The 19633-nt window shown below is 37.5% G+C and overlaps 2 protein-coding genes across 6 annotated transcripts in view; one reads left to right on the top strand and one right to left on the bottom strand.

Annotated features, from left to right (window-relative positions):
- The window catches only part of LOC139629902 (MAM and LDL-receptor class A domain-containing protein 1), a 115584-nt gene that overhangs the window by 69636 nt on the left and 26315 nt on the right, over window positions 1-19633 (bottom strand). For all 5 annotated transcript variants that reach the window (XM_071492866.1, XM_071492865.1, XM_071492868.1 and 2 more), the window contains one exon: window positions 5900-6028. The gene's annotated coding sequence lies outside the window, so the exon portion shown is untranslated. The remainder of the gene's footprint in view (window positions 1-5899; window positions 6029-19633) is intronic.
- Window positions 2747-19558, top strand: LOC139629904 (macrophage mannose receptor 1-like). The gene is made up of 33 exons (XM_071492872.1): window positions 2747-3005; window positions 3314-3670; window positions 3955-4122; window positions 4368-4523; window positions 4798-4908; window positions 5404-5541; window positions 5690-5869; window positions 6163-6317; window positions 6643-6756; window positions 8182-8297; window positions 8437-8585; window positions 8666-8865; window positions 9372-9493; window positions 9707-9779; window positions 9895-10048; window positions 10284-10322; window positions 10926-11089; window positions 11194-11255; window positions 12511-12611; window positions 12750-12892; window positions 13100-13205; window positions 14397-14524; window positions 14673-14711; window positions 14879-14920; window positions 15098-15136; window positions 15706-15811; window positions 16645-16877; window positions 17192-17357; window positions 17534-17704; window positions 17816-17932; window positions 18737-18895; window positions 19047-19073; window positions 19169-19558. Exons 1-33 carry the CDS (start codon window positions 2933-2935, stop codon window positions 19417-19419), a joined length of 4359 nt encoding a protein of 1452 aa, XP_071348973.1. The 5' UTR covers window positions 2747-2932; the 3' UTR covers window positions 19420-19558.

Genomic DNA, 19633 nt, shown 5'->3' with positions numbered 1-19633 from the left:
TTGTGCTGAAACACCCTGAACGGTTTAACAGTGATGCATCAAGGATTGCCAAACTCAATTTGCATTTGCAGTTGCCTATTTGTTTTGTCTACTAAGCATTTGTACGAGCATATCTCATCATTTTTCGGTCTCTTCCCACCAGTGTTCTCAAAGCTCACTTCTCAAATTCACAGATGCCACTTCCTCTTTGAATATTGTGTCCAAGGACACCCGTCAAAGTTTCATCAATGTGGTCAAACAGACAAAATCATGCCGTCTATAATGAACTCCAATGACAAACAGCGTGCATAAACAATATTCATTACAGAAATTATATTCGAGTGGATAATAGTCATCAGATAGGTGAGTTTAAGCAAACAAATAAAAATCTAACCATTATTTCAACATGTTTTTTCTCCCATTTGGTCACACAAATGTGCCTACTTCCCTATGTAGTATCTGCAAGCCAGGGGTAAATGGTATGGCCCAATGAGCTTCCTCTCTAAGCTGCCTTTTTTTTGCAGGCCATCTACACTTGTCAGTGGAGGTTTTCCAAAGAAATGCCTAACTCCCTGCTTTTTGACAGCTGCCCGCTTGCGTGGCTTGGGAGTTTGCCACCCTGTCTTTGTTATTAAATGGTTTTGCCAAATGCATTGTGGAGGAAAAGTGCTGCCTAAATTATGTTGACTGGTAATGTTTTTACGAATCCAGGAAGGGTTAAGATGGCTTTATACTAAGTGTTTGTACTCTGAAGTGCTTGTTCACGCTGCCCTGCCTTGTGCTGCCCTATGTTTCCATCACCTGTCTCCACCTCCATCACAGTTAGTTTTGTCGTTCGGTCATTTTAAAACTAGAATCGGTTTAAGTTTACAGTCTGCTACACTGTCACACCAGCATTGCTCTGTATACTGTGAGGCAGCTAAAAAGAAAAATGCAATGAGTTGACTTGCATTTCATGAGTTGACTTGGCATTTTTTCGACTGATGCATCAACTTTATGGGAACACCCCTAAACTCCACTTCTCTCACTGCCCATTTACAACCATCTGTTATGTGTTCATTTGATAGTAAATGAATCGCTTCCAACTAAGCATACTCCATATGTTGATGAAGGCCACAAGATGTTGAGCTTAGTTAACCTGTACATTTCTTGACATTATAGTAAACATTGTAAGGAACTTGCCTTGATGAGCTCATAGTGCAGGGCAGACAGGACAACATTCATTACAGCATAAAAATAAACCGAAGATATACAGTACCACTCAAAAGACACACCTACCCATTCATGGGTTTTTCTGTATTTAGACTATTATCCACATTGTAGAGCAATAATGAAGACATTATGAAGTAACACATATGGGATTATGAAGTAAACAAAACATGTTTAAAAAAAACAACAACAAAACAAAAAAAAAGTTTCATATTTTTCATTTCCCCACTGTTATCTTGATGACAGCTTTGCACTATAATGGCATTATCACAACCAGCTTCATGAAGTAGTCACCTGGAAAGCCTGTCAATTAACAAGTAGGCCTTGTCAAAAGTTAATGCATTTGAGACGATCAGTTGTGTTTTGTCATGGTAGTGTTGGTGTGCAGTAAATATCCCTAAAGTCTTCTAATCCATATTATGTAAAGAACTGCTCAACTGCTCATAACGATAAAAGATAGTCCATCATGACTAAGTAAATCAGTAAATCAGGAAAATTGCAAGAACTTTGATTATATCTGCAAGTGCAGTTGCAAAAAGCATCAAACACTGATTAAACTGGCTCTCATGAGGGTCATCTCAGCAAAGGAAGAACAAGAGTTACCACTGATGCAGAGGATAAGTTCATTAGAGTTACCAGCCTCTGAAATTGCCAATTGACAGCTCCTCAGATGTGTGGTGTCTTCAGTAACATTTGCAATAGTGGGTCTCTTGTGATTGTCTGCATGATCCATCCGTCTATAACACCTAAAGCCAATTTAGAGTTGCCATGTAATCTAACTTACATGTCTTTGACTATGGGAGTAAACCAGAGCACCAGGAGGAAATCCATACAGGTATAAGATCATGCGGTAAAATCAGCCTTAGTCAGTGCTACTTTTCTCAAGGTTGACCTAAAGTGTCAGGGCCATGAGCCTTCTGGGTTCGTTTGCAAAGTCGAACTGTCTTCTTGTTTACTCTGCCTGCCTCAAAAATGACTTGGCCACAAAAAAAGATTAGAAAACTGGGGACATTCTGACTATCAGCTTCCTTGTTGTGAATGTTGCCAAATGCGTTCTTCGGTAAAGTTGAAATTAACAGGAATTTCAAACAGCCAGTTAAGGCTTCCCTAGAACCTGTGTTATTAACCGCAATTTGTATCACATCTGCTTCTCTACTGTCTTTACTTATGATGAATCACAGAAGTCACATTAACTGTAGATTCATAAATGTAAAATAAAACCACAAACACTACACCTAATAAACACCTAATTTGCTACCAATGGGGGTGTTAATGAAATAATAGAAAGATAAGGAAAACTACCACTGTCAAAAATGAATAAAACTTTCAATCTGGTACATGTATTTGGTATCTGTGTTGAGTGGAAGTCATTTAAAAGGTCACTTACTAGCACTGACACTAGCACTTCCTGTTTTCCACAGTCTGTTTATTATGCAATGACAGACATCCACAAGCTGGGGATGCAGTGTGCTTTACAATAAAACAGCTAAGTGTGCAAATATCAGCATTTGGGTTCCTGAAAAGAAAAGAGAAAAAAAAAAAAAAAAAAAAAAAGCATTTGCCCCTCCTTGTTGATCTTAAGTAAAATAGTTAGAGACGAGACAAATGAAAAGTCATGACGACATGACGAAAAGAGATGTGTCAGTTCTATTACGACTGACTTTTGATAACCATTTACACAGCTCTTAAATCCTCTGCAAGAAATGCAGGGATAAAGTCGTCTGCTGTAAGATCTTTCAGAGGAATGCTAACAATGAGGATAACTTGTACAGCATTTGTGCTCCTCATCCAAATGCTCCAATGTTTGGCTTCAGATGGTTAAGTATTCCAACTTTTAATTTTCAGATTTTTGTGAGATTGAGCAAATGTGCACTCTGTTTGAGAGATTGTTTTTTAACATATGTCATTGTGGAATGCATTTTGTGTCACCTTTGTTGCCTTGCCAAATTAACTCTTCTACATTTCTTACAGTTGTCAATGTTATTTTCTACGTAATACAAAATCAATTTAGACACGTCAAAACCAACTCCAAGGACAGACTGTGCAAAGAGATGCTTGAATGATTTTCTAAATTCTTATGTAATAAACAGTCAAATGTGTGTTTATACCAATTATTTCTGCACAGATTCACCATTTCAACTAACTAACAAGGCCACTGGTTTTTGTTTGGTTAAAACAAATAACAACTGCAATGACATACGCTGGACAACTGGTGACCGACTCCTGGTTCAACAGAGGAAAAAGTGCCTGGGAGTCCAGGGGAAAAGTGTGGGAAGTGAAATAAGCCTCTACGACTGTGATGAAAACGGTGAACTCCAAAAGTGGGAATGCAGGAATGAAACAGTGCTCGCCCTCAAAGGCCAAGAGCTTTACATTGAGCTCACTGCAGATAATACGGCAGTTCTCTCCAAAACAATAGGACCAAATAACCACCTCACAATTTCAGGGACATCCAGTGGTGCTTGCACAAGAACATACAGAGGTACAGTACTGCATAAAAAGTTTTGAAGGACTTGTACTCACTACACTAGAATAATAATCAAAGTCAGAGAATTTCAAGTACAAAACAAGAAAATAAAACTAAAATGATGATATTTACATACATTAGCTTTATAAACTTGTTAATAGCTACTCATGCAGTCATCTTTACTTAATATATTCCATATGGTCATAATTGCTTTATAAATCTTTATTTGAATTGTGGAAAAGATATCATGATTTGATGTGTTTTGTCATATGTTGTTTTCTTTTCTCATTTCCTTTCAGAACTTTATGCCATCAGTGGAAATGCAGCAGGAAAGCTCTGCATGTTTCCCTTTATGTATGGAGGCCAGTGGTACTCAGACTGCACTACAGTTGACTCAGACCATCCTTGGTGTGCAACAGAAACAAACTATGAGTCCAATAATCTCTGGGGCTACTGTCCAACTAACTGTGAGTCCTGCCAGTAAAAACTACTGCCAGTAAAAAGTACTTTACGTGAAAGATGGAGGATTTCAGGAGCTGTATTTATTTTTAATTATTAATCATAATTTGATTTAGGAAGTACCACAAGTTTACAGTTAAGTAAACTCCCAGCATTTAATGAAGACAAAAATGCACAACTTCAGGTTAAAGGGAGAAAATATTATACTTTGTAGCAAATATTAACATCCATATTTTGTACATTAATTTAACAGCCGTAGCAGACTGGCATGTACACCCAACAACAGGAGCACATTACCAGCTCAACACCCACTCAGCTCTAACTTGGCCCCAGGCTGAGGCCAGCTGCAAACAGCAGGGCGCCTCCCTGCTCAGTATCACCGATCCTCACGAGCAGGCTTATGTCACAGGTAAGGTGACCATAAATATGAAAGATATAGAAATTCATTTGGTTCTATTTGTTTCATTGAATTTAATTTTCTATAACTGTATTTTTATCAATAATAGGTCTCCTTAATAAAAAGATATTTTTTATACATTCTTGAAGGCGCTATTTGCACCGATAAATCTAATCGTTTGAATGGATACTATTGTTAAAATCAACTAGGAACTTTGAATCTTAACAACAACTAATGACTTAGGGAAAAACTACTTTGACATTTTTGTTCCCCATTCCCCCAACAGTACTACTCGGGAGAGAGGGCAGTAAACTTTGGACTGGGCTGATCCTAGATCCAGAACATGGTTGGAAATGGTCCAGTGGGAGGCCTTACCGTTATATGAAATGGGACTCAGGTAGGTTGTTCCTGCACTTCAATACTTTGTGCTAAAATTCTTACAAATTAAAAGGGTACTATGTCAAAATGTATTAGCAACACACAGTCTGTGTCTACAAAAAAAAAAAAAATTTCAATGCATTCAGCAACCACAAATTAGTCTTTTTCTCCCTGAAGTTTCCATCTATACCAGAAACAATTGTATATTTGTTACAGCGGTACCAAGTGAATTAAAAGAAAGTAATAAAGTCCTCAAATTATGGGCAGGCATTAGCTTAGCATAAAGACTGAAAAGAGTGGGAAACAGCTAACCTGGCTCTACATCTAAATACCAACCCCCCAAATTATCATGTTATATCTTGTTTGTTTACTCTATAGAACATAAGTGTAAAAACAACAATTTGTAGTATTACAAGGGGTTATGCACAGGATTATAAGACTAAGACAAATCAGAGAACTTATATAAGGCTGTCTTGCAAAACCAGCATGTCAAGTATAACCATCACTTTTTTAGGACATCCACTTCCTTACCCGGGATACAACTGTGCAATTGTTGATCCTGCTGTACAGTACTCATGGCAGAGTTCACCTTGCACCAAGAAACTGGGCTACATCTGTTATAGTAAAGGGACTGAGGGAAATCCTACACAAGGTAAGGAAAATATATTCTTTTCTAATCTAGAATTTCTTAGCAAAACTCAAACTGTGGCTACTAAACAAACCTATGTTTTTCCCAATACAGTAAGCTGAGCCACATCTGTCATTCAGTCTGTGTATTTCTTTGTTCTTTTCATGATAAGCCGTTCAGACAGGATTTTGTTCAAGCCCTTGGATTCCCTACAATGGTCACTGCTTCCACCTTAATCGTGATCAGAAAACATGGTCTGAAGCTCAGACAGAGTGCCGTAATGATGGAGGGGACCTGGTGAGCATCCACAATGTGGAGGAGCAAAGCTTTGTCATCTCTCAACTTGGATATGGTACGTGAGGACAATAAAATAATGGTTTACCTTAAAGGAAGAGATTCTCTGGGTGAAGATGCTGACCATGAAACACAACGTCTCTGGTTCAAGTCTGGTCAGGGACCTTTGCAGCATATCCTTCTCTCTCATTTCCTGTTATCTCTCCGTTATTGTTATCTAATAAAGGCAGAAAATGTAGACAAGTCAATTTGAGACATGAATAAAAACAACAACAAAAAATGTAATTCAGAAGTAACATAAAATTATTGGAAAATATTGATTTATGGATTTTCTTTTTTTTTTGTCTGCAGCATCCACTGATGAGCTTTGGATTGGACTGAATGACAGGAAGACAGAGGGGCTGTTTGACTGGATTGACCACTCTACTGTCAGCTTCACCAGCTGGGAGTTTGGGAAACCTGCTGTCTCCACTGACATACAGGACTGTGTTCTCATCAGAGGAGAGGTAAGGAGCAGCGTGTGGGTATGGGGCACATGAAAACTGACCTGCTTCGGTCAACAAAACATTCCTGTGTAACACCCCCATGTATCATCCCTAAGTACATGCACACAAAATACTGTATGTACACAGAGGTAAAGTGACATTAAATACTAACACTAACTTGATTCATCAGGCAGCAACATATTGCTGTAAAGCGTATTGTGTACTGCATATTGTCGTAAAAATATGTTTTTCTGTTTGACATATGACACCATCATATTGACTATAGTATACCTTCCAATATATCCACTCTCCACATAAATCAGTAATTTATGGTACTTTGTTGCAGAATGGGAACTGGGTTGACCGTGTATGTGAGGAGAAGCATGGTTTCATCTGTATGAAGAGGAGTGCTTCAAAACCCATTGGAGATGAAGTGGAGCAGAACATCGGGTGCAAAATTGTACGTTACATTTACTTATTGTTAATTTAAAAAAAAATAGATACATAGAAAAAAAGGCTCATCCAACCACATCCAACTCAGCAATCACTGTAAGCTCATTTGAGCTTTCTAAACCTTCTTGAGCTCAGTGTTGTCTCTTGCAGCAGCAAGCAGCAGTTTGCAGTGCAGAAAAAGAAAATAAACTATGCTACCACAGTTGCAGCTGTTTGAAGTTACACTGTGCAGGATTTGTTGGTTGCTGCATTCAAAGTTGACCCCTCCACCCCATCCGTCCATCAGTACATCTGTCTGTCTGTCCCATTTTTGTGAACTCAATATCTCAGTAATACCTTAAGGGGCCTTCTTCAAATTTAGCACAAACATTGATTCGGACTCAAGCATAAACTGATTAGATTGTGGTGGTCAAAGGTCAAGGTTCAAGGTCACTGTGACCTCACAAAACACGGTTTTGGCCCCTTAAATGTGACTACCTTGAGGGAATTTCTTTAAATTTAGCACAAACATTGATTTGGATGCAAGGATAAACTTTTTATAATAAATCCCGCAACTTGGCTGGTTGGCAGAGGCCTACAACCACACACACAGGGAGAGAGGGAGAGGGAGAGGGAGAGGTAAAGAGACAGAGACAGAGACAGTGACAGAGACAGAGACAGAGAGAGACAGAGAGAGACAGAGAGAGAGAGAGAGAGAGAGCGCACTGATAAAATTGTGCACTCAACCTGTTAAATTATCGACATAAAGTATAACCAACACTGGGTTTCTGCAATGATCATATAGTACATGTGGCCTTCTCTGTCTCTCCATGCAGCTGCTAAAATGGTTAAAAAATATAGGATAATAACAAAAATATAATATTTTCATGTGTGTGACATTAGACATAGAAACTATAGTGAAAGGTGTCAGTTATATATAATGTTGCTGGTATCATGTCAATATGACAATCAACAAACATTTCCCTGTCTATTTTTGCTGGGAGCCACTTGTCACGGGTGAGTCACGAGAAGAGGTGAGATGCCAAATCTCTAGATCACACAATGCAGCAGCACGGTATAAGAGGCATCTTATTATGCATCAAAGGGTTAAAACACATGAAGTGGTATAAAAGAGCTTTCAAGTATATATTTATATATATATTGTGCATATTTGAGATATATTGTTTATCATGATATAGCCTAAAAATTCCAATATTACCTTTAGGCCATATTACATATCTAGTAGAATGCATACCACTTAGACTCAGTCTGTACCTCACTGACCTGGGTTCAGATCCAGCCTGGGCCATTTGCTGCATGTCATCCCCTCTATCTCCCCCAACTTTCCTGTCACTCTAACTGTCCTTACCACATTAAAGGCAAAAACTGCACATAAAATAACTTTAAAACAAAGTATGAAAATTCATATGATGGTCACTTCCCAACAATCCAGGGGTGGAGGAAACATGGCTCATACTGCTACTTCATAGGGATGGGAACCAAAACCTTTGATGAAGCTAAAGATGACTGCAAGAGTTCAGAGTCTTACTTAGCTGATGTTTCAAGTGGGTAAGAACATTTATTTTCATTTCAAATGCTCTGAGCATTAAGCGTACAACTGGGATTTAAAAATGTAGTTTTAACAAAACAAAAATGTTAAGTACGCTTTTGATAATTTATGACTATGATCCCCTCTAAATATTTCCAGGGTGGACAATGCATTCCTAGTCAGCTTGGTAGGGATGAGACAAGAGAATCACTTCTGGCTAGGGCTCTCAAACCAGAAAAACGTTGATGAATTTGTGTGGACCAACAAAGACTCAGTGAGATTTACTCACTGGAACGCTGAAATGCCAGGTATGGAGAAATTATATATTCCTTCTGTAAAGTGTGGTTTCACAACTGATATTTCACGGTTTCTCCCTTAACAACACAAGGTCACCGACAGGGCTGTGTTGCCATGAAAACTGGGATTTTTGCTGGCCTCTGGGATGTGCTGCCCTGCACCAATAAGGAGAAGTACATTTGCAAACACCTGGCAGAGGGGGCAGTTTTAACCCCTGCCCCACCCACTATTAACCCTCCAAAGTGTGCAGATGGTTGGAGTTCAATGGGATCAAGAAACTACTGCTTCAAGGTACAATCACTAGAAAAAATCTTACCTCAGCTGAAAGGATAAGTTCATATTTTACTTTATACAATATTCAAATAACTCACACACACACACAGAGAGTTAATGGTTGCCTCCTCCGTAAAGCTACGTAACTTCATAGTGCAGCTACACTAAAAGAAATGTGGGACATGGGATACAATTTTTGGTATGGTCACAAACAATTTCCATCCAAGTATTTTATTTCCAGTCATGACCTGACTTATGTGACTGAATAGCTTTTCTTTGTTAGCTTGATTAGTCATATTAACGTAAACATTTGATATATAGTGTTTATATATATATATATATATATATATATATATATATATATATACACATTTTAAGCACCATGGTCCAGATATCCATGAGAAATCAGTGTACTGTCGGTTATAAAACAAAATCCTGAAAGTACTCCAACAGGTACACATACAGAGAATGTATCAAAGCTTGGTGGCTTGGTGTGAAGTGACATGCTGAACCTCTTTGTGAAGTTGTTTTTAGAGTCATCTACAAACAAGAGAACCTGGTATGAAGCCAGAGATTACTGCATGACCGTTGGAGGAGACCTGCTCAGCATCCACAGCTCTACTGAGCTCGAAATGCTACCAGATCGGTACAGTGGAACTTGGCAAATTACTAAATAAAAAAAATACAAAACTGGTTGTAGTAGATGATAAAGTTTGGGCAGTGTCTAGCAAAGCACTGGGACATCACATCTACAGATAACTATCAAGTTAGGCAAGAGTTTGTTCTTGAAACATATACACATACACATATACAAACAGGTTGTATGGTTGAGTCATTAATATAACTTTGCCCATTATAGCCATGAAACAGTCTGGATTGGACTTAGTGCCCCTGACCCAGTCACTGGTTATGTATGGAGCGATGGATCCCCAGTGAGTAAATAGTTTTCTACTTCAATAGTCATTTAGTTTATAATCCAGGAGACTCAATTAAATATATTATGAAATTCTAAATCGCCGTTTCTTTCATTGTTTGTTTTTGTTGCAGCTGCAGTTCCAACACTGGGAGGATGATGAGCCAAACAATAAAAATAATGTGGAATCTTGTGCTGAATTTAACATGTGGAAGCAGAGGAGGAGTGGGTCTTGGAATGATGTGCACTGTGAGACATACCATGGATGGCTGTGCCAGATCCGTGCAGGTAAAATAACTGGGCAGCTAAATCCATTTCTTTCTCCCTTGTTTGGCAATAAGGTTTTGAGAGCATGTATTTTCTTGTAGTATTTGCTGAAGGTTAGATGATTAACTCTGACTTTCCAATAATGTCAATCCTCACATTTATCAAGGTGTACACAGTCTCAGCTCAAAGCTGACTACTACTGTACCACTCCACTGCTCTACTCAGTGTTCTGAGTGTAATTCTTCTGTCCTTACAGGAGTGACTCCAAATCCACCTCCAGACCCTGTCACTCCTGGTAAGTGGCCATTTCTCTGCACAAGTACAAACAATACATTGGAAATTCCCTTTAAGCCAAACCTTGTCTTACGAACACTGCAACTCTGTAAGACTGTGCTTAAATGAAATGCTCATGTAAGTATGCTAACATGCCCACGATTACAATGCTGACATAGTGATGTTCACTAGGTATAATGTTTACCATGATCTCAGTTTGATGGTGCTAGAGGAAAACTAACATTATCATCAAACTCATTACCATTTCCTAATGTCGAAATAAAGGTCTGTACCAAATTCCATAGCAAGCCCAATTGCTGTTTTAGCTTTGAGATTTCACTCAAAGCTAAAAATGTGAAACTTATGGTAAGTCTAATAGAGAAGTCAGGGGGTCACCATAGTCAGTAGGATTCAACCGCTGGGGACCATAAATGTCTGTAAAATTATTGGAAATCCATTCAATAATTGATATTTCTGTCTAGACCAACCTGGTAGAACAGGTTGAGTGACCGACCAACGTTGCTATCCAAAGAGCCACACTTCTTGAACCACTAACCTGGAAACTTGAACCTACACATATCCTTGTGATATATTATTATTGATATATATTCTAAAACATTTTCAGACTACAACAAGACATCAGATGGGTGGCTAATATGGAATGGAAATCAGTATTATATTAACAGAAGGTCCCAGGCCATGGAAGATGCTCGTCGCTTCTGCCAACAGAGCCATGGTGACTTGGTGATTATTAACAGTGAAGCTGAAAGTGTCTTTTTATGGAAACAGGTAAGCATGTCATTTATACTACACTACCCATGGGATTTAAGTGCAGAACATTCTTAGATTTATGTACTACTGGTTTTACTATAAACCCACACCTGTGTGTGTAGATATCCAGAAGTTATGGGTCTGTCTGGATAGGCCTGAATGTAGATCTTGATGGAACATCCACGTGAGTATGAATTAAGCAATGAATAATGAACTAAATACAAAATACAAAAGAAGTCAAACAAAGGACAAGTATGACAAATTATATGAAATATGATGTGACCACTGTGTTGTGCTGTAAGTAATTTTATTGGAAAATACTTATTTAAAATAGTAACTGTTGCAAGGTTCGCCTGATAATATTGGTGCTGAACCAGATTGTCAGTCAGATTTTTGTGCTATCATGAACACTGTAAATTTGCTTGTTCTAGCATCAGATGCATAGAAATTACGCCACAATTTATGTTTGTTTTCATGTCAGAACCTAACCGCAGCGGCCCGGGGTTCGAGTCCGACCCGCAGGCCTTTGCTGCATGTCATCCCCCTCTCTCTCTCCCCAACTTTCCTCTCACTGTACCTATAAATAAAAGGTATAAAAAGCCAGAAAAAAACTCAATACAGCCTACTTATGTCCAATTATAGTTTATTCTGGCGCCTCGCTTATTTTCAATGAATTATTATTTTAATGGCTTAACTATTTCTAGTTGTATATTTCTTTAATGTTATCTTGTTTGAACATTTCAAACCTGTCTGCATTGTTTTTGTGGTCAAAGATCAAGGTCAAGAAGGTCAAGAAAAAGTGGTTAGGAAAGGAGATTATTATTTACTTTTCAACCTCACTTCATGTACCAAGTTTGATCTGGATACACACAAGCTGTTACTAAGATATAACCTCACTTCCTTTTTAGCAACTTTGCCACCAAGTTTGATTGGTTGTGACGGACAAACGCTTTCAAAAATCAAAAGTCTAGTTTAGTCTGAAGACCATTTTAAGAGCAAATTTTAGTGAAGATTGGACAAGGTTTGTCCAATGAGTAGTGAATAAACTGTTTTTGATAAAATTCAAAATGGCACCCACATCAATTAGGTGAAATCCCTCTATGATATTACCAGACACAAGGCAACCACATTAACACTTATCATGCATTTCTCCTGATTTGGTCCTGGGTCCTTTGACCCCTACAGGCTAAAGGACAACAATTCATACATAAAAGCATTGCTGAGACCTGACATCACTCTTGTTTTGTCATATTTGATTGGATCTAGCAGCTCAATTATTTCTTTGAACAAAATTTGGTGGTCTGGATTCAAGAGCAGAGCTCATTTTGTCAAATTATTTTGCAGTGTAACCATGTATACGCTTAAAAAACAAGATGGAACTTAAAGTGTGCAATTAATGTGTCTTAAAATTTCAACTGATTTTCTTGTGTTCCAAAAAGGTGGATGGATGGGTCTCCAGTGGTGTTTCAAAGGTGGGATGAAAATCAACCTAATTTCAAGAACAACGATGAGAATTGTGCTATCATGACTACCACTATGGGTCAGTAACTCAAAACTGATTTATCTCCAATGGCATACTTTCATACAATGAATTTGATAAAGAATCCAACTGAGATTAGATGTTTAAAAAAAAAAAAAATCACATTGTTTGAAGCTAATTTTATATTCTGACTCACAGGGTTCTGGCATGTTTATTATTGTGGATATGAGTACAAATCCATTTGTAAACGCAGTGGCTCACCACCTGCCAATGCCACTGTAGCACCAACAGTTCCTCCAAGAGGTGGCTGTCCACAAAACTGGAAAAAATTCAACACAAAGGTCAGATACCACTTTTATGATCTCTTATTATACTTGTTTTTCAAGGGAATACAACTGATATTGCACATAATTCAATTCTCAGTACCTGTAATGAAATGGGCCTTCAATCTGACAACATTCCTTTTAAGCATTGATCTATCTGTGGATAAAAAAAAAAATACTGCTCATTTGAAATATCACACACAGCTGTTGATTTTTCACCTATAGTGCTACAACATCATTAATAGCCAGAAAGAGACATGGGAAGGAGCGAGGAGACAATGCAAAGCAATGGGAGGAAATCTAGCCTCAATTCTCTCCAGATATGAGCAAGGTTTGTTTTGTGTACACACACACACACACACACACACACACACACACACACACACACACACACACACACACACACACACACACACACACTTAATTTCTGGTCATAGGCTCTAGCATAACATAACTGTGATTCCTGTTGCAAATATTTATTTTCTGCCCCCCACCTTAGTGACTCAAACCACCACAGCAACTATCAAACATCTGAAATAGCTTTAGCCAGCCAACACTAACAAATCAACATAAATTTATCTTACACTGTTTGTCTGTAAGTATATACAAATACCCATCAAGAAAAATGCAACACATCGTTATAGATCAACACAGTAGGAATGAATAGAGGACAGCACCTCATCACAGAATTGCTGCATTTCTAGAATTCATCATTCATCCTCAATAACACAGTGCCCACATGTTATCACAAGTTATCCATCGTATGATAGGTAACATTTACATGGCTATTAATTTAAATCCCTAAAAAGCAGAGAAACCTGTACTCACCCATTAGTTCTGATGGGCCTCATGCTCAGCAAATCATTAGATACACTGCTCAAGCCTTGGGTCCGCTGTTCTCTATTGAGAGTATAGCCAATCCAGCTAACTTTAGCCTCCGGCTGCATGCCAACATTTCTTGCATTCAATGAACTTCAATCATGTTGAATAAAAGACTTGCCTAATTTCATCAGTTCAGCAGTAAACTCATCCTGTTGTCTTTTATCCTCTTTCTCCTGGCCACTTTTTGTTTGCTAAACAATATGCTGCTAACTTTATCATGCATTACCCATAGAACACCCTTTCTTGTTGAAAGGTTGACAAAAAATTCCAACTCATTAATGCAAGTTATCAGAAATTACAGGGAGCATCCTCATTGGTCAAATTAGAATTTCCAAGCAAGCCTTACTTTGTAAGGTTTGGGAAGAAAGTAACCGATTAAATATATGGTGGGTAGAAATAATATTTCTTTTTCATAAAAGGTACAGTTTCGGAAAATTTCAATAACGCCAATAAAAATATAAAAGACTATGCTGTATTTAAACACACCACAAAGACTACAGGTAACATCAAGCTAACCATTAACTGTACATATCAGTGTACAAATCACACTGCCTCTTCATTTAAATAGTGTTGGTGATTGCTTAAAATACAAATTAAGAATGTCTGATTAAAAGTTGTTACATTTGTGTTACATTTTCAGTGTTTCTGTCAGCGGAACTGGCCAAGGCACCTACTACAAACCTGTGGATTGGTTTGCATAATCAACATGGCAATCAGTTTTACTGGACAGACGGTCGACCAATGCGATACAACAACTGGGGGACTGAAGTAAGTGGATACTGTGATTTTTGTATTAAAATTTTAAGTACATCAGTTATGTGCTGCTCTACTAAAAAAGTTTTGCTACACTGATATAACTTTCTTTAGTAGTGCAGAAAGTATGAAAATGTGACCCTTTGTTTCTCCACTGTTGCAGCGCCAGCGTCCAGTGAGAGTTATAGAGCGTGCTCATTGGGTAACGTGTTTAAACTTTACTGTACTTGTTGCATAACTGTGTCAAGTTAAGGCAGAAACAACTGCTATGTCTCATGTACACACAATTAAGTTACATGCATCTGTACTGTTTATAACACATTTTTGGTGTATTGCAAAAATTTCTGACATGTTGGTCTTACATTGCAGGGGCTTCATCACCGTTACAGACTACACCCTTATCATGATGAGGTAAAATTACCTAGATCTTTTGATTGTAATGAAACCACTTCATTTGTCTTGAAAAACTGGGATTTTGCTTCTGGCATCAGCCTTTGTCTAGAATTTTGATGAATCATAAGAAATCTGTATTGTTTGTAATATATTTTTGCTTGTGTATTCATTACAATTCCTCTGATTTCATTACAGCTTGATTACTATCCTGAGAGGTTTCATCCAATATTTCAGGTAATAGTTTCTTCACACAAAGTATTATCCAATACAGCTTCATTTGCCATGACTTTGAGCTTTTGTGACAAACAGACAACCATACCTGTCATACAACTCTAACAGATGATGAAACTGTTTGGGGGTTATTGGTTATCATGTGAAAATATTTACATCATAGTGTCAAAATTAACTAAAATAAATCAAGAATTTACAGAGAATCCTTTTGAGGGGTAAAGTTCACTGCATAGAAACTACTGGGTACCCTGCTGGGTTAGTTCTAGTTAACATGGAAAACTAGTTGTCGTCAGTGGATGGTGATTTATATGATCGTACATTAAGATAAGCCTCCTCTTAACCAAAGATAACTGGTGTCTTGGTTAATTAATGATCATGTTAATAATGTTAGTCCCATGTAACTGACGCCAAAGATTCACACCACCATCAAAAAGCAATAGAGTTCAAGTGATCCTTTGGTGCATGATTGCATTTATCAGCAGAACATAACTGCTCCAGAATGAACCTGATTCTTACAGTAGTTTGCTCAATATACACACTAGTTACCTCACTATTCTCCCTCTGTGGTTCAGCAAAAGGAGTGTGCAGCGATGACCACCGAGCCTAACATTGGCATTGGGAAATGGACACCAATGTCCTGCAATGACACCAATGGATATGTCTGTCTTCGAAATCTTGGTGAGCAGATCCTCTGCCTTTCCTCTTAAATGCATTTCCTGTGGCCTAGAGTGATTTTAGTAGACAAGAACTGGCACAGTATTGGCCAGTAGTATTAGTTACATACAGTAATTTCCAAAGCACTTGTCATCTACCGATCATTTATTCGATTCATCATTTTGTCTACAAGATGCCAGAAAATAGTGAGATAGTGTTCAGTTTGATATCAGTTATAAAGAAAACAGCAAACCTTCACATTTAAGCAGTTAGAAACAGCAAATATTTGACATTTTCCATATTAAAAAAATGCCTAAATGAATTATATTGTTATCAGAAGAGCTGCTGATTAATCAACTAACCGTTGCAGCTCTAATTCAAAAACTTACTTTTACCAGATATTCTTTATTTCATGGACATTTGGACTAAATCAGTAGGTGCATGGTGCATACCTGAAGCAAAGAACAGCTGAAAAAAATGCCTGGTTTTTGCACAAGCTTCAATGTAATTTTTACTACATTTAATACATGAATTTTCAATTTAGGGATAATTCTACACTTAAACCTACTAATTGTACTAAAGCAAATGATGATCTGTTGTGTAACTGTAATCAGTATTTCCGAATCAGGGGTCATTCTCTGATCAGACTTATGATTTCATTAAGAAAGTTAAGATGTGTTACATTATATTTCAAACATGGGCCTATTCAAATTGAATGTTTTTTGTATTTGGGTGAGTAATTTCATTCTTTACAGGAGAATGGAAAAGAATGCTAACTTTTAAAATCCATACAACAGAGCCCTTGACATTACGATGAATGAAAAAACTACATTTGTCTAACTTCTCACTCTAAACAGATTCAACTCTCCCGGACCCCCCCGCACCAACAATTACTATCGAATATGTCAAAGTATTTAATGACTCTATCAAGGTTGTTACTCAGCCAATGAACTGGGAAACAGCACAGAAGCACTGTCAAAGTGATGATGCCAACCTGGCTAGCCTGCGAAATGAGTGGTCACGGGTCTATGTTGAGCTGATGGCTTTGAATCTGAACTCTTCTGTGTGGATTGGACTGAACAAAAAGCAGGTACAGAGTACAAAACATCTCTAGAAGCACATAGCAAAATAACACGACTAACCTCTGCTTGTAACTTGTTTCATTACCGCAAATGTTAAAATAATAAATGCTGATAACTGGCAACAGTGACTTGTTTAACAAAGATTTTCACTTTAGAATCTGTATTCTGTAATTGCTGAAATGCTGTATTTAATTTTTCACAGACGATTGTAAGAAAAGGGAAGAAAATAATTTAATTTAATAAATCAATTTCGATAAAATTCCTAAAAGACTGAATTTGATAAATGATGCTGAATGCAGGCTGATCAATCTTTGCTTTACAGACTCGTGGATATTTCATTTATGTTGATGGCTGGCATATGACCTTATCCAATTGGGATAGAAGGGAACCGAGCACGGACCGACATTGTGTGTACGTGGATGTGGATGGAAAATGGAAGACTGCTGACTGCAATCAGAACATGACCAGTATTTGTATGAAGTCTACAGGTAGGGCTAATGTCAACATCTGGACCATCGTTTTAATATCAACACAACTGCATTACACTGCTGTCATCATTGTATTTTGTTTTAGATGTGACATAGTTTTCCTTCTCTACAATACTGTCTAATAGGTGTACTGTATTAGTTAACCTCAGTTTCATCACTGTCTCTATCATTCACAGATGTGCCACCTACAGAGTCAAGTCATTTCCCAGGATTTTGCCCTGAGGACCCAGAATCACCCAGTTACATAAGCCACAGGTCCACTTGGATACCATTTAAGGGTCATTGTTACCTCTTTCTCACACAAAAGATTAAGTGGCCAGATGCATCTGCTAGCTGTGAGAGACATGGTAAGGATTTTCTATGGCTGGTCTAATACACGTTCTTAATCACTCAGTTGTGTTTCGCTTTAACTAAGGTCCTACTGTTTTTGTGCTTTTTTTGATTGTCTGTTTGTGAAGGTGGAACTCTTGCCAGCATTGAAGAACCCTCTGAGCAACAATTTATTCTAAGCAATCTGAATTTATATCAGGACAGTCAATTCTCCTTCTGGATCGGCTTGTACAAAACTCACAAAGGTACTGTCAAATTCTCAGTGGAGAAACATTAAGCTATACTTTCTTGAATATAAAGAAAGAAAGTAATCTTGTCAATCAGAAGCTCTGAAACAAAGAGGTTACAAAATTACTGTAGGTTGATTATCTATTTGTGCAGAATAGAGAACTGAAACTAGCATAGAAACTACATTTGGTAACAACAAATGTAAATCTTTTTTTATATATTTAGCGACACCGATCAGTATCTTTATATTAAATATGGATTGAGAGACTATGTGTAATGTAAAAGGCCTCGCTCATAGTGACAAACCTGTGAGGACTCAACCACCAGCTCTTAAAATTGCCCTCACCTTCACAGAGTTGTTTTTGCATCATTCAGCTTCTTTTGATTTTTTCAGTTTAGTTAAAAAATTCAAACCAGGATACTGTAGATTGAACACATCAACAAATGCTAATGTTGCTCTGTGGGTGTCTGTTTGCCCGAAACAACTTTATAAGGTAATAATAAGTCAATGTTATGTTTCCAGTGACCAATTACTGTGGCTCTGAGGTTAAATTTTACAAAATGCCCTCTCTTTTTCATACTTATTGTTTCAATTAGTCATTTTACAATATGTTGTTTTTACTTATCACAGTAAAAACAATGTATTAAAAGTTACATTATAGATTATGGAAGCACATTTGGAAAATTTCTGTGTTGTTTAATCTTGTTTCCTTTTTACACAGAAAGAAATGATGTTGAATGTCAAACTGAAAAGGTTCTTCATCGGGTACAAAAAGAAACTGTAAACAGATAAGCGAGTACTGAATTTTCTTTGTCCCCAGGTGTATGGAAGTGGTTGGATAAAACAGTCATGGACTACAGTAACTGGGATGTGGATCAACCTAGTGACAACAATTATGGATCTATTAGTACGTCAGATGGGAGATGGAGGACAGGTAGACAGTGGCATGACAGAGGATATATTTGCAAAGCACCCAAAGGTGAGACCGTCACACTTATTAGGACTTGTTTTTTTTATATATATATATTCAGAAACTGAGATATGTAGAGTATGCTGTCAATGAAATGATAAAGAAAAGCATCTTTAGTCCTTTAGAAAATTTTATTTGATCATATTCTACTTCTTTCTAGTATTACGAGACCCCCCACCAACAACAGGTAAGTTCCATCTCTTCATTCATCATTTTTATTTGACTCATAATTATAGTTTACTTCTTTTGGCTGAATATCATCGATGTGTTGAATCTGTACAGTAAGTCCAACGGTGGATCTTCAAACCCGTCGCCACATCATTTTGCCAGTTGTGTTAGTCATTACTGCGATTGCCATAGGGATATTGATCGTCTTCTTCATCTTCAAGAGGTCTGGCCACCACCTACCTATTCCTGAAAAGTTAACTAACTTTGAGAACCCACTCTTCTCCAACAATGAACGGTCCAAGCCTGATCTGGTGGACACCAAGAAACTGGTAGCAAATGCAGAGGAAGAGAACCCTGAGTTATAATGTTGTAATGTAAATACCAGCAGAGTGTTACAGGCATTCTCAATTGAAGAACCAATAACTTTGTTTTCTGTTTTTAAATGTGAAGTTTCAATGCATATGGCAATTACTGTGCTGAATAGACACAGCTATTAAAACTGTAGGATTTCTGATATGACATTCAAATCTATATTTGTAATCAGTTGACATGTTTAATTGTATATTTTATGACCACTAC

The sequence above is a fragment of the Trachinotus anak genome, unplaced genomic scaffold, assembly GCF_046630095.1.
Source record: "Trachinotus anak isolate AG129_WGS33_773 ecotype Australia unplaced genomic scaffold, CSIRO_AGI_Tana_v1 ptg000012l, whole genome shotgun sequence".
Classification (NCBI taxonomy): Eukaryota; Metazoa; Chordata; class Actinopteri; order Carangiformes; family Carangidae; genus Trachinotus; species Trachinotus anak.
Note: the sequence above shows the minus strand (reverse complement) of the source record. Positions and strands in the feature narration are given on the sequence as shown.